Here is a 15115-nt window from a genome sequence, read left to right on the forward strand (position 1 = left end):
TGTTTCTGGAAGTTCTTACTGTGACAGGGTTCATTGCCAAATACGGACAGAAAGGGTCATTTTCCCCCCACAGCATGGCATAGAGAATATAGAATTTCTAGAAGGACACATACCTGCAGAAACAGGAATTAGTAGCAAGTCAGAATTCTTCCACAGTTATCTTTTGCCCCCTAGACTAAGTTAATGGAGAGAGTCTTGGCAGTTCTGGCTCCAGCTTGGTTTCCGAGTGTGCTGAAGCTTGCTCTTTTAGAATTAGCATTCTCTCTCTCTCTTTTTTTTTTTTTTTTTTTAAGATTTTATTTATTTATTCATGAGAGACACAGAGAGGGGCAGAGACACAGACAGAAGGAGAAACTCCATGCACGGAGCCCGACGTGGGACTTGATCCCGGGTCTCCAGGATCACGCTCTGGGCCAAAGGCAGACACTTAACTGCTGAGCCACCTAGGCGTCCCAGCATTCTCATATAGTAAAAACATTTCTTCTAACTTTTCTGAGCTTTTGGAATCTCAGGGTGAGTCGCTTTCCTCCAGCCAGTCCGTCCAACCTCATCAGGTAGTCATATGCTTGATATATCTTTACTGCTTTCACCCTTCCTATATTTTATGTTAGGAGGTCTGTAATGTTGCCTGTGATCGTCACTAAAGCCAGTCTCGGTGACTCAAATAATTTAAAATACAATTGGATTGTAGAGTACTGAAATGAAAAACAGGTGATATGCTCCTAGGAGATAGTCTCTTAGAGAGAACAGGCTTAACTTGTTTATTGGTTGATACTGAAGGTTAGGGATATGGAAAGTTTTTGCTGGATTTGAGGGCTTTAAAGGTTAATGCCTTTTTTTTTTTCCTTTGTTAGTTTTCATACCTTGGCCCTGACCCTGTTCATAAGCTCCTCACCCTGGTGGTAGATGATGGCATTCAGCCGCCTGTGGAGCTCAGCTGTAAGGAGAGGAACATTCTAGCAGCCACTTTCATCCGCTCCCTCCATAAGAATATAGGTAAGATTGAACAGGGATTCTGACAGGGAAAGCAGTGACCCTACCCACCTGGGTGTCTGAAGGTGCAGAGTGGACTACACAGATGTCTTGGAATGAGGCTGTCATCATGATGGATCTTATTGCTCCTTAGGAGGCTCTGAGACCTTTCAGGACAAGGTGAACTTTTTCCAGCGAGAGCTTCGGCAGGTACATATGAAAAGACCACATTCCAAAGTCACCCTGAAAGTCAGCAGACACACCTTGTTGGAATCGGTGCGTAAAGGTTAATTTCTGTCATCACTTGTCAGGGTTTTGGAACTAGAAACACCTTTGGTGTTTGGTTATGTCCTGCAGGCCATCTTTTTTATGAAACCCAAATTTCTCTTCTCTTTAAACATATCTGTTAAAGACTGCTCTTCTCTGTGTTTAATTATACTAAGTTTGGGGTAAATTTGTTCAAGACCTATTATTGAAGGGAGAGACTAGTGGACACCGTGGCTTTACAATCTTTACTGAACTAGTTCCTGAACCATCTCATAGAACTTCTGTGTAGGGAAGGTAGAAGTAGTTGGTACAGAAGAACATTGTTGTTCTTGAATTCCTGAAAGAGAAGAGCTCTTGTTGGGTTAAGAGGAAATGATTTTTGTTGTCACTCTGGTCTGAGGGAAAAGGAACACCTGATGTGTGTCTGTCTCCACTGCGCAGACACTGGCATAGTTGTTGCATTCCTCAAGAATGAGAAGGTTTGGTCCCTGTCCAGAAAGTGTTTGTGATGTTTGGCTCTGGTAGGTGTGACTGGAAACCCCTTTTCTCAGCCACATTCTCTGTGTCTGAACATAGCCTTGTGGGTAAAGAGTTCCAGTGGACACTGTACTTGATTGAAAACCAGGACTCCTTGGTTCTCTTGCTGACAGCTTACTAATTTGAGTCCTTTTATTTCTTTATGCAAGAGTTTTCTCATTAATAAAATGAGCATAAAAAAAAAGCTTCAACTGCTCAACAAAACAATGGTATAAAGATGAATTAGATTGTTTTTTAAAATCTTAAATTTCTTCTGGAGATATGTGCACTTTAAATATGAAATGAGATGGTTATAGTTTATTTATGAGGACTGCGTCTCCTCCAAGTACTAATTGTTAAAGGGACAGTGGCAATATTCTTGTGTTTTTTCTTTAACACCCAAGAGTCGCCAGCCAGTCTCCTGACAGTTTCCTTCCCTTCACTGCTTTTCAGTCTCTGAAAGCCACTCGGAATTTCTCAATCTCAGATTGGAGCAAGAACTTTGAAGTGGTTTTCCAAGATGAAGAAGGTCAGTTTTTAAAGTTCATGTTCATTTTCTTTAACGATCTCCCCCCCCCCCAATTACTTGCTCTCTGCAAATAAAAAAAATATCCCCCTACTCCCACCTCTGCCCCTGTTCCAGTTTATTTTTCTAAAGGAAAAAGAAGTCATGAGTCAAAACAGAAAAGGTGGTATTGACAGGCAGGTGGCTTGGTGGAGCTTGTAGAGCACAAAGGGACTGGGAGGGCAGGTTTTAAGAGTGGACCAGAAGGGAAAGTGACCTTTATAGAACAAAAGAAATGTCTATTTCCTGGGACATCTGAGCTCCTGTTTCCATACTAAGGGGCATTAACTTAGTGAATAGAATATTTTAATTCTACAGAATTAAAAAAAAAAAAAAACGCCACAGTTTAGGTGGATTAGAATGGGGAAACACTAATGTAGTGGAATGGAAGGAAGGTGGAACGTGTTGAACGATGAATACACAGACACAAGCAATAAGAGGTGGTAAGCTAGAGTTGCTTTTTAAAAAATACGCCACAGTTTAGGTGGGTTAGAATGGGGAAACACTAATGTAGTGGAATGGAAGGAAGGTGGAACGTGTTGAACGATGAATACACAGACACAAGCAATAAGAAGTGGTAAGCTAGAGTTGCTTTTTTTTTTTTTTTTTTTTTAAATTTTTATTTATTTATGATAGTCACAGAGAGAGAGAGAGAGGCAGAGAGACACAGGCAGAGGGAGAAGCAGGCTCCATGCACCGGGAGCCCGATGTGGGATTCGATCCCGGGTCTCCAGGATCGCGCCCTGGGCCAAAGGCAGGCGCCAAACCGCTGTGCCACCCAGGGATCCCGCTAGAGTTGCTTTTTAAAAAATATTTATTTATTTAGAGAGCGCAAGAGCGTGCACGTGTGCCAGCAGGAGGAGGGGCAGAGAGAGAGGGAGAAAATCCCAAGCAGACTCCCTGCTCAGTGCAGAGCCCATCTCAGGGCTCAATCTCATGACCCTGAGATCATGACCTGAGCCAAAATCGAGTCAACTGCTTAACCCACTGAACCACCCAAGCGCCCCCACTTTTTATTTTTATTATACTTTTCAGCTCTGGACTGGGGAGGACCTCGCCGAGAATGGTTTGAGCTAATCTGCAAAGCACTGTTTGATACCACCAATCAGCTCTTCACTCGATTCAGTGACAACAACCAAGCATTAGTGAGTTTGTGACTTCTCCATGAGTGGGTGGAAAAATGCCAATTGTGTTATAGTGGATAGTTTAAGAAGGGTTTGAGATCATGAAAGTGTCCTAGGAATTTGACAACCTGTGTCTTGTTCTTAACTTTGATATTTACAATATGAACCCAAATTAGATTGCTTCCCTCTTTTTTGCCTTTATTATTTCATCTGTAAAGTAAGAAAATGCAGACAGATGAGTATTTGACTAAAAAGTAGTATAATACAATGGCTATTCTAATTATTGTTATAAATGATTAAGCCATTTTCTCAAAACGTACCTAAGGCATTGAATTCTGTACTAGATCTTTGAATAGGCAGAGGTATCAGGAGTAGAGAAGTAGACTTTGTTTGAAAAAAGTTCTGGTTTAGGGGAAAGGCAGCACATCATCCACTGGTTGACTTCCATACTCAGCCAGGGACCACAAACTTAATGGAAGATTCTTCCACTTACTGTAAGTCCATCTTTGCCCTCTATCTTCCAGTCACTCTAAATTATTCATGGTAGCTACCAAACAACTAATACCATTTAGATGACTTTTTGATTCTAACACGGAAATTCTTGTTCCCTTGGGATGGAGTTGGTGGGGAGGGTCTTTCCAGAACTAAGCTTGAAGAAAAATGATCCAGAGCCTTTTAATCTCTTTGACAGGTACATCCCAACCCTAATCGCCCTGCTCATCTACGCTTAAAAATGTATGAGTTTGCAGGGCGGCTGGTGGGCAAGTGTCTCTATGAGTCCTCTCTAGGAGGAGCCTATAAGCAATTGGTCCGGGCTCGCTTCACCCGCTCTTTCTTGGCTCAAATCATAGGACTACGTATGCATTACAAGGTAAAGTCTTAGGTGTACATTTTTTAACTAAGACCCCTAGCCATTAATTCTGGAATCCCTCTGCTCTGAACTCATTGTTCTTAAGGTTGAAGGGGTAAGGGGTTCCAAACAGTTACAGATTTCATTTCTGGGTAAGATTAGTCATGTTCTGTTCTGTCTTTCTGTCTTCCCAGTACTTTGAAACAGATGACCCAGAATTCTACAAATCTAAAGTTTGCTTCATCCTCAATAATGACATGAGTGAGATGGAGCTGGTCTTTGCAGAAGAGAAATATAACAAATCAGGTCAACTGGATAAGGTGAGAAAGAGAACCAAAGCCTTTGGGTCCCATGGTTTCCAGCCTCCTCTAGAGTAGGGCTACTTCCTAGAGCTTTCAGCAGTGGTGGAAATGTTCTCTATCAGTGCTGTCTTTGAACACCCAAAATGTGCCAAGTTATTCACCAAGTAACTGAATTTTCCACTTTATTTTATTCTCATTAAATGTAAATAGGCTCGTGGGACTAGTGGCAACCATATCAGGACCTTGCATCCCACAGCTTGATGATCTTGGTCCGTATGATGGAGCAAAAGACACATGTACTCATATATCCCACCCATTCCTACTTTCCAGTAGAAAAAGAACTGAGTAATAATCAAGTGTCACTGCACAAGCAGCTTTGGGAGGGACAGTAGTGTCTTTCTCAATTTCCAGAGTTGTGATATAGGTAACTCCTATTTTAACACTGTGCCTGTATATTTTTCAGCTTCCTTACTAGAAAATTCATGGCCAAAACATTTCTTTTTTTAATTTAATTTCACTAAAAAAAAATTCTTTTAAATTAGAATTGTTTTTTGGCCAAAAACATTTCTGATGCAAATTTGGTTGTTTATGTTAAGTAGTATTAGATAATAATTATGACAGTAAAGTTGGAGTAATATATAGTTGAAAGTAAAATAGCAAGGACTAAAAAATTATGATTACTGAATCTGTTGTGCTGATAATCACATGGCCTCTGTGAACACATTGGGAAGATTAAGGAATAGTTGTTCCCATTCTAGAATTTCTGAAATCTAAAAACACTTCTTCATTACTTCTCTGGCCCTACTCATTTTCAAATAAGTAGGCTCAGGGGTTTAAGAGAAGTCACTAGGGCCTTAATTTCGGATCACAGAGACGTTAGCATATTGCTAACAAGGATCCATGATATCTTCCAATTACATCACCATATCAGAGAAGACTCACTCTGATACCCTAGTCGCCAGTGGGATAGGCAACAGTGGTAGGATTGCTGGAGCTTAGTAACTGAATAAAACTAGATGTGTTGAGAGGTTGGACATGCAGCAGAAACTCATGGCTAGCTGTGTTTACAAGACGTAAACACAGGACTGGGTAGGTGTCATCTGATAACTCCCATCCACAGCCTCCCCCATCTGTCTTTTGCCTCTTTCAGGTTGTAGAACTCATGACAGGTGGAGCTCAAACCCCAGTCACCAATGCAAATAAAATTTTCTATTTGAATTTATTGGCCCAATATCGGCTGGCCAGTCAAGTGAAAGAGGAGGTGGAACACTTCCTAAAAGGTAAGAACCTGTCTACTCTTGGCCTTGAGATAAAAACCTCTGTATCCATGGTGTGGATGTGGCTTTAACTTGGCTACTTTGTTTCAGGCCTGAATGAGTTGGTCCCTGAGAACCTCTTGGCTATTTTTGATGAAAACGAGCTTGAGGTAAGTGCTTATAATTATAGACCCCCACTCTTGAGTCTGTGAATGTGCTCATAGGAACCAGGTTGTTACATCTTCTGTTGTGAGATGTGGTGGGAAAGTCCTTTATGGAAGAATTGGTTTCGCTTTTGTCACTCTTCCATGCATTGACCCTTTCTCTTGCTTTCAAAACATTAGAATGTGAAAATTAGAAACCAAATAACTAATTCTTTTTGAAGAGTAATAATTAATAGTTGTTTATTCAAGTATTATTGATACTGGTTGAATAGTAAAGAACATTAGTATTGTGTACAGACCTTGTAAATCCTATGACATTTAAAGTTTATTTAAGGGAATAGTAGAATTTATTTATTCAGGGGCTATGTATTAAGTATTTCCTGTAAGACATGGATGTTTGAAGCAGTTGGGGAGCTAGCAATGAATAGGACAGAGTCTCTGCCCTCATGGAACTACATTTCAGGGAAGGAGGCAAACCAAAAGATGTGACATCTTTCATGTATAGTGTTGGGCTACAACACTATACAGTTAATATCTTCTTATCACAGATCCTGTAACAACCAAAAAATGGTGAATACCATTCTATAATTATCAAAAATTGAAGTTGTGGGCAAAAAATAAAATAAGTTGGTCATTTATCTGTTGCTCACAAATGAAACATACAAGGCAATTTCCCACAGCCTTTATGAAGAGTGTGTTTTTGCAAATTCTTCCCTGTAAGGAAGAGATTCTTCTTCAAAAATGAGAAAAAAATAATTTCACATGGTCTTGTGCAATGTTTATTCATATTAACTGAATTGGCCTTGAGAATAAGAATCAAGTTGTGTGTGATTTTCATCACATTTATACTTTGAGACATGAAATTCAAACAAAATGAATGCTCCATCTCGGAGCCTACAGTTTCCTAAAGACCTCATCTAGTGCTGTTATTTTTTGGGGCTGAGGAATAGGTACTGGTGCATTTTTTATCAGAAAGCATAACATTTGTAACAGTTTGTAAAAGTGAGTAGGAAGGGGAGGACACAGTCTCTTAGGGTCATTCCATGCCCCATTCTTACTCATTAGCTTAAGCAGGTTCTTTTTGAAGGAGCCAAAGCTCCTCAGGCTTAATTTGGACTTTTCTTGTCTCTTGATGAGGACATACCATTCTTTATAGCTATTGAAGGAGTACTCGCAGTCTACTAAGTCACATGCAGGATCCAAACCAAATCAGGACACCAGCAAAATGTTCAGGCCTCTGATAATGATTAATGTTCTCATTTTTTGGTATACTCTTTGATTTATCTGATCAAGTAGAGGCAGGGCTGAAGGGAAGGTGGTAAAAGTTCAGTCCACAAAAGAAGGATGGATCCTGAGAAACAGGAAAGGCCATCTGACAAATTTGAAAATGGAGCTGGGGGTTTCATCAGCGGAAGGGGGCTGTGTTCCGGGCAGAATCAGGAAATACTTGGCTTTCTTTTTTCCTTTTTTTTGTCTTTTGTTTCAGTTCAAAATAATCTACAACAGTAGTTCTTTCTTTTTTTTTTTAATATTTATTTTAGAGAAAGAGCACATGTGCATGAGCAGAGGGAGAGGCAGAGGGAGAGAAGCAGACTTCCCACTGAGCATGAGCCTGACACGGTGCTCAGTCTCATGACCCTGAGGTCATGACATGAACTGAAATCAGGAGTCAGACACTAAACACACTGAGCCACCCAGGTGCCCCCACTACACTGCAGTAGTTCTTAATTAGGGATACGTGTCGGTAACAGGAGACTTTTTCAAAATACACAAGTTCCCAACACATTCCTGGAGATTTTGATTGAATAGGTCTAGGGTGAGGCCACGGGCATCTATATTTTTTTTTTTTTAAAGCTGTGTGATTTTTTACCACACTGGTTAGAAACTGTTGGCCTATTATAATTATCCTAAAGCAGAGTTCTGGCATTATGATCTTACCTCATGGTCTTTTTCTTGGTCCTTCCTTTATTCCATATTCTGCATGTTAACACAGGCAATTTTGACCTTATATTGAGTGTGTGTCCTCCAACTGTCCTAGTAACACCTGAACTGTCTTCTCCAGCTGCTGATGTGTGGGACTGGGGACATCAGTGTGTCTGACTTCAAAGCCCACGCAGTGGTTGTTGGCGGCTCCTGGCATTTCAGAGAAAAGGTAAGTGGGCCAAACTTCTTTTCATTGGATCTGTGCCGTGTCGCAAGGAAAACCTTTCAGAAGAGAAATGCTGAGGAGTCAGAGAGGCAGATAGGTCAACTGGGGGGAAATGGTATGCGAGGGAAAGACAGGTGGTTGTCTAAGCCAAAGGGACCCCTGGTCCCTAAGGGCTGTGGAGCCAGTTGCCATGGGAATGGTACATTGGCAAGGCAAAGAAATAGCACTAGCCAACCAGAGACTGCCCTGCTGATGATTTGATCATATAAATTCCTGAAGAAGTTATTGACTCTCCCCATTGCTACCCATGCTTCCCACTGCAGGGTATCCTCTTCTTTTCCCATGGTCAAGTCTTAGGCTGTACCCTGAGTGTGACACCACCTTGTGCTCTCCCTGCCAGGTCATGAGGTGGTTCTGGACTGTGGTTTCCAGCCTGACCCAGGAGGAGTTGGCTCGGCTACTCCAGTTCACAACAGGCTCCTCTCAGCTACCACCCGGAGGTTTTGCCGCCCTCTGCCCCTCATTCCAGATTATTGCCGCTCCTACCCACAGCACGCTCCCGACTGCACACACATGGTAGGTACCAGACTGTTTAGGGCACACTCTGACTGGGGAAGGTCCCCCAGCCCTGGCCAGTGTTTCTGGTGGTTGAGTGAATCACTTCTCTCCTTGCCCTTCCAGTTTTAACCAGCTGTGCCTCCCCACATACGACTCGTATGAAGAGGTGCACCGGATGCTGCAGCTGGCCATCAGTGAGGGCTGCGAGGGCTTTGGCATGCTCTGACCACTCCTGCCACCCACCTGGCCCCCGTGCTTCCTGGAACACCTGGGTGCACATAACACCGTGACAACCACCGACCCTAACACACACATAACCATCAGCCAGAAGCTGCTGCATGCGCCCCAGTGTCTGAAGTATTGGGTCACCTATGAGCTGGGTCGTTCCCTCGCTGCCTCTAGCACATCTCCCCCACAGGCCACTTTGGCATGGTATAGAATCTGTACTGCTCATTCATGAGGAGAGGACCACGTTGCTTCACTTCACCTGGTTTTCAGAAGATCTCAGGAGCAGGAGCTGCTTCAATAGCTAAGGGAGATCGCAAAAGGGCCCGGCTTTCTTAGAAGGCTGGGGTGGCCTTGCTCAGCTTCCTATGCTGATGCCCTTGAGAGGTCCTCTCTGCAGCCCTTGCTACTTGCCCTACAGGCACATGAGTCCTTCCTGTATGCGGGGCAATCACCTCTTCTCATCAGGAGTCAGGAGGAGCACAGATAGGAAGTGGCCTACATGAGCAGTCTTCAGTTTTCTCCTCCTGCACCATAGCAGGCTCAGGCCAATGGTGCCAGACTACCTCTAATGGAGACTGATGGCACAAAAGGACCTTTTCTTGTGGTGTCAAAACTAGAAAAGGAGCGTTTTCCCTGAAGGCATTTCTGGAAATGATCATTAATCCATAAAAACTCTAAGCTTTTTTCTTGAATTTGAGCCAGTGAGAAAGACAGACCCAAGAATGTGAAAGATAACTGGGCTATAGCTTCCAGTGCTGAAAATGATTTTCCTCTAGGGCAAGGAGCATGTGTAGGCATCTGGCTGGCTTGAAGACTACTGATGTTTGTTCCTGGGTTTGTTCTGTATGCTCAGGTGTGGCTGGTCCTGGCCACTTAACTCCAACTTATGCAGTCTGCTGAGAGGTAGGGATTCTTTAGCTTTCTACAGAAGAAAATTTAATAGCAGGGGATTTGGACAGTAAGAATAGCATGCTAACGATCCCTGATTCTTTGCTTGCTATTCTCTAGCAGCAGCACTGTGGCAAGGAAAAGGGACCAGTGGTTGAAGTGCTTAATCACAGGTCCACGGGGTCAGGGCCCTGAGAATGTATGTAGAGAAGCTGTGTCAGACAATAAATACCCACCTGTCCATGACTTCCTTTACTCTGTAAGTTGCCAGCAAAGAGTCCCTGTGAAGGGAAGGCAATTAGTAGGTTCACTGTTGTATGGAGATTGAAGAGAACCTGCATCTGTCTTTTGGAAAATCCCACCATCCTTTTTCACTACAATTTGAATGCAGACATTTTCAAGACTCAGAATCTCATCAACTTTCCACATTTCTGTTTTTTAAGAAGGCTTTGCTGCTCAACGGGACATTCAACTCTGAGAATATTACAAGCCATCTTTACTGCCAAAACCAGCAAGTCCACAGAGTCCAGAGATGAGGCAGCACTTGTGGCAATGCCTCGGCCTCCTGGAAGCATGTCTGAGCCCTCCCGTTCCCAGGGACCATGAGGAACAAGCCTTCCTGAGCTGCTCGAGTTGCTGCCTGACCTCACCCCTTTGCAGTCGTCATTTGTCCTTCTTGGCATGGGTGCTGACCTCACTCATTCTTGGGGGCCAGGATCCAGCATCAGGGCCTCAACACCTGAGCCAGGGTCCTCCATGCCACATGGTCACTGCTCTCCTCAGGGACCAGGACAAGGTGCTGCTGCTTGCCCCCGTGTTTTCCCATGGGACATCTACAGGCAAGTTTCGTCATCACCCTGGGAAACATGACAATGCCCCTCGGGCCTAGAGAGGGGTTTCCAGCTAGGGGCACGTGGGCTGGTTCTGCTTTCTTTGGCAGTTGTTCCTCTTCTGGATTCTGCATTCTCCTCTCCAGCAGCCCTCCAGAGACTGATGCTGGAGCTCGATTTGATTTTCTTGGCTAGATCTGTCCTTTTCAGCTCTAGTGGGAGCACTTTTCAGAGCATCCTGGGTACCGTGGCAGCCTGCAGCCCCGTGGTTGGTCCTTAGCCCCAGGGTCTCTGTTTAACAAAACCATTTGGTACTGTTGTGGTTTTCTATTCCTCCACTGCACTCTGTCTCCTAAGTCTGTTCCAAAGTATCTTTGCTCTGTTTGGCCTTTTCTTTTACCTTTTTTTTCTAATCCTGCTTTGGCACTGGCCAGTATGGGGAAAAGGTACAACTCCTCAGAGAGAAGAAAGAATATCTGTTACTTCTCCGGCAGTTGTTAATTTCACGTTTCTTACTTCAGCCAGTTTAATTTTATTTATGCTCCTGTGGCCCAGGTACTTGGGGCCAGCCAAGCTTTAGCCTGGCCTTTTAGTGTCTTTGAAGGAGACCAAGCACCAAGTGAACACTAAGGAGAGCATCAGCGTGTTTTCTAGAGACCAAGCCCTGCTGCAAATCCATCAGGCCAGGCAAAGGGGCCGGACAGTTGCAGTGATAGTGTAAATATTTTGTACAGTAAATAAATAAATATTGAAAAGGACTAAGGAGCAAGTGACTTCTGTAAGTGGCGATTCAGAGCTCAGACTGGAGGTGGAGGAGGAAAAGAAAGATTTAGAAATGTTTTCACATTTCCCCAGGAATTTCTTCAAGAGCCATGAGCTCAGAGTAGAAGGTACCTACGGAGCCCTGGCCTGTCCCAGGTCCTGCAGTTTCACCCTTCACTGAATGCTGTTCATGCCAGGCAGGCCCATGGCACAGGACAAATGCTTATGCTCAGCTCATGAAGAAGAAACCAGTTTGTAAGAGCTGAGGATATCTGTTCTCATCTGTCTTTTAAATGCTCATTTGTTGTTTTACTACATAGGAAACTCAGTATAGAAAATTTAGAAATAAGAGCCCAAGAGAAATAATTCGCTTGCCATCCAGAGGTAACCACTGTTAACTGATGTATATTGCCTTCTAGTTTGCGTACAATCACATTTATTTCTACACCTCCTCCTCCCAAGGGTACTGGGCATGGCAGACAAAAACACAGCTTCTCAAAAGTGTGGGTGGCAGGTAGTACCAATTCTTTTCCAACCAGAGGTAAGTTTGGCAGAGAGAGAAAACCAGACTTCTGATTTGGGGCCTACAAGGAAAAGTATCAGGGTTTTGTTAGAAAAGTAATTATGGTGTCATTACACCTTGGTTCCCAATCTGGAAAATCAAAAAAATACCTTGGAATTGTTTTTACTCATTTTTGCCCCACCTCCCAGACCTAGTGAATTGGAATCTTAGTTTGAACACCACTCTTTTAGAGTATATTTGCTCTACTTCCACCTCCTCAAGCTCCTCAGTGATAGGAGATGTCCTTAAAGAAACAAAATTTCCTCTGACTTCATATTTTTAGGTTAACAATCCTACATCTTTTACACTTGCTGCTCTTATGGCTTTGAGTGGATCCCTGTGAACATTCGTCATTAATTGCAGTTTATCATAAAATTATTCTTAAGATTCAAGATGGTGGTAGGATTGTTCTTGAATTAACACCAACATAGATACTAACATCAGCTTCTCATGAGTTGTTACCTCTGAACCACTGCAGATAGAGCTCTCAGACCTCTGCCCAGCCAACCTTCTCATAGGAGCACAGTAGAGATTCTCTAGTGAACCAGAGGCTCCTTGCCTCTACTTGGGCTTCATATAGACCCTCAGGCATAATAGAACAGCTCTAAGTGTTCTGTAATACTTTTATTTGAAAATAAATTCCCTTTATTCTTTGATTTTGAGATGCAGTAGATTAAAAAAAAGGTCAAGCGCGTACAATTTAATAAATAATTATAAAGGAAACACACGTGTAACTACCATCCAAGTCAAGAAATAAAACATTACAGCACCACAGCACTCCCCACCCCTCCCAAGGTAACTATTATCCTGACTTTTATGGTCGTCATGGCGCCAATTCCTTTTTCAAACAATCTGTCCTAAAAGTCACAATGGAGGAGGGGAAAATAAGAGCCCATGTGAGCTCTTGATAATATACTAAGCAAGGTCAATTTCTCCATAGTAATTACTACACATCACAATTAGTTTAAAGAGAATTCTGAGATCTTTGTTGCACCATGAGAATCTAGTTCAGATTCTTGATGCTGAATGTGATGAATTATATTCAAAGACAAGGTCCTTCTGCAAAGACTTTTCCCCAAATGTTCTAAATTGAATACAAAATCCTTTGCTTTTGTACCCCGAACAGGTTTTGGGGGCTGGTCTAACATGATGATGATTCTCTTTGGTGTTCAGCAACAGGTTCTCAAGGGTCTTAAGCATCACCTAGGTGTAGTATTAAAAATTATTCCGCACTAAATTGTCTCAAAAGTTGTGAAACAGGCTAATATTTCTGACTTGGGTCTGTTTTACATCAAGGCCCAAACTCTTTTCACATTGCTGGTTTGTCTCAGACAGGTTAGCTTAGACTAAGGAACACACCAGGTACTGGGCCACCAGTGCTCACTGACTCTGCCTTACTTTTGTTTGATGACACCATGTGACAGATGAACATTTTATACCTCTGTTTTATACCTGTCAGTCACTTGAGGATTTGGGATTTACAGAAGGGAAAAAGCCCTATTGTAAGAAATACAACTATTGGCAGGGGGAGAGATGGGGGTGCCTAGATGGCTCAGTGTGTAGAGCATGGGACTCTTGATTTCAGGGTCATGAGTTCAAGCCCCATGTTGGGCCTGGTGCCTACTTTAAAAAAAGGAAAGAAATGTAACTATTGCTAGTGGCTTTAAAGCTCCACAGAATAACAACTAATGGCTTGAGTGAGATGACTTCCAAGTTTAAATGAACCTGCATAAAGAATACAAATAACTGAGGGGGGAAAAATCTTGAAATTTTAATATCCCCACTTAGGTAGAAAGTCTGCAGGTCGCACGCAAATGAAATCATTAGAATGAGGTCAGACAAGCCACACAATACCCTGATGCTTATCTCTGGTAACTAAGTCTGCAGAAAAAGCCTCATTTAAATAAATCTTTTGTTTCTAAACTTTCCTTACATGAAACAGCACCGTTTGGTAAAGGCCAAATTCCTGGTGGTTATCTCACTAAGGAAGCAGACATTTTCGAGAATGCCAGTTAAAGGGAGACCTACCCCCTCACACAAGACTCATTCTGTTGAAACTAGCAACATAGCATCTTCCCTACGGTGAGGGTCCTGGTCCTGTCTGTGATGAAGTCACCATTTCTACAACCCCCACTTCACCTGCAGTATGGGTTTTGCACATGAATGAATCTTTCGGAATCTTCCCATCCTCCTACAGGCCAGCAATGTTCCCTCTCTCCTCAGAACTCCCACTCAGAAGGAATTGCCAGGACATTCCTCTGTTTGCCTATTAGCAGAGTCAGGGATATCAGAGTATTTGCAAGCCAGCTCGAGAGCCTTTGATGGTTTTCATGTTCCGTTGAAAACAAAATGTTAATTGTGTAAGAGGAAGATGCTGTGCATGTCATCATTTTGTGCTAGATCTCATAAGTTCTAGATCTGATCCTGCCCCAAGTTGTCTTTCATTTCCTGTAAATATACCTCTGCAACCACCACCAAATAACCAAACACCAAAATCTGATGTTTCTGTTCCATCACTGGGTTAGTGTCCTCCCTTTTCCCTGTCCTTCTTTGCAGCTCTGCATGTTAGCACTTTTCCTCTGTACCAGGCATTGTGCCCTGAGCTAGGGACACACGAGACAATATGTGTTCCCTGCCTCTGAGCAGCTCACATTCTTTTTGGGGGAGACAGATATATAAATAATCCAGTTTCCGTCATTTCCTTCCCCCAAGGCTTGCACACCCAAACCCATCACCAGCCTTCCCTATAGTTTCTCTCATTTTAGTTTGGTTTGGGTGGGGAGAACACTTCTATACATTTGGAGATTTTCCATAGTGTAGGAATAATGGCTGCAAGTGAAATTTGTCTAGCTCCTCACACATATACAACGAGACAGAATTTGTGTTCCCTGTTGATTTGCAGAGAAGCAAGAACCTTTGCAAAGATGGATTCCAAACCAGGAGACCCCCATTGTCCCATAAATAGGCCATCACATGAGCAGGTCCTAGGAAAGGCTGGGAAAGAGAACTCTTGTGATCTCAGGACCCACTCTCCCCTTAACCTCCTCTTCCAGACAAAGCAGACCTGAAGTGTTGACTTTGGCAGTGGGAGGACTGGCCAGTAGCCTACAGCTCAGTGAATA

General features: G+C 43.0%; 1 protein-coding gene across 2 annotated transcripts in view; it reads left to right on the forward strand.

The window, feature by feature from the left end:
- AREL1 (apoptosis resistant E3 ubiquitin protein ligase 1) overlaps positions 1 to 14480 on the forward strand; it is a 45566-nt gene extending 31086 nt beyond the window's left edge. For both annotated transcript variants that reach the window (XM_041758832.1, XM_041758833.1), the window contains exons 10-20: positions 855 to 996; positions 1127 to 1248; positions 2209 to 2284; positions 3356 to 3465; positions 4136 to 4315; positions 4489 to 4614; positions 5747 to 5876; positions 5964 to 6022; positions 8079 to 8168; positions 8566 to 8741; positions 8847 to 14480. In XM_041758832.1, the coding sequence (XP_041614766.1) occupies positions 855 to 996; positions 1127 to 1248; positions 2209 to 2284; positions 3356 to 3465; positions 4136 to 4315; positions 4489 to 4614; positions 5747 to 5876; positions 5964 to 6022; positions 8079 to 8168; positions 8566 to 8741; positions 8847 to 8949 (1314 nt within the window). In that variant the 3' untranslated portion in view covers positions 8950 to 14480. The remainder of the gene's footprint in view (positions 1 to 854; positions 997 to 1126; positions 1249 to 2208; positions 2285 to 3355; positions 3466 to 4135; positions 4316 to 4488; positions 4615 to 5746; positions 5877 to 5963; positions 6023 to 8078; positions 8169 to 8565; positions 8742 to 8846) is intronic.
- The last annotated feature ends 635 nt before the right edge of the window (positions 14481 to 15115 follow it).

Source organism: Vulpes lagopus, chromosome 6, assembly GCF_018345385.1.
Source record: "Vulpes lagopus strain Blue_001 chromosome 6, ASM1834538v1, whole genome shotgun sequence".
In the NCBI taxonomy this organism is placed as follows: domain Eukaryota; kingdom Metazoa; phylum Chordata; class Mammalia; order Carnivora; family Canidae; genus Vulpes; species Vulpes lagopus.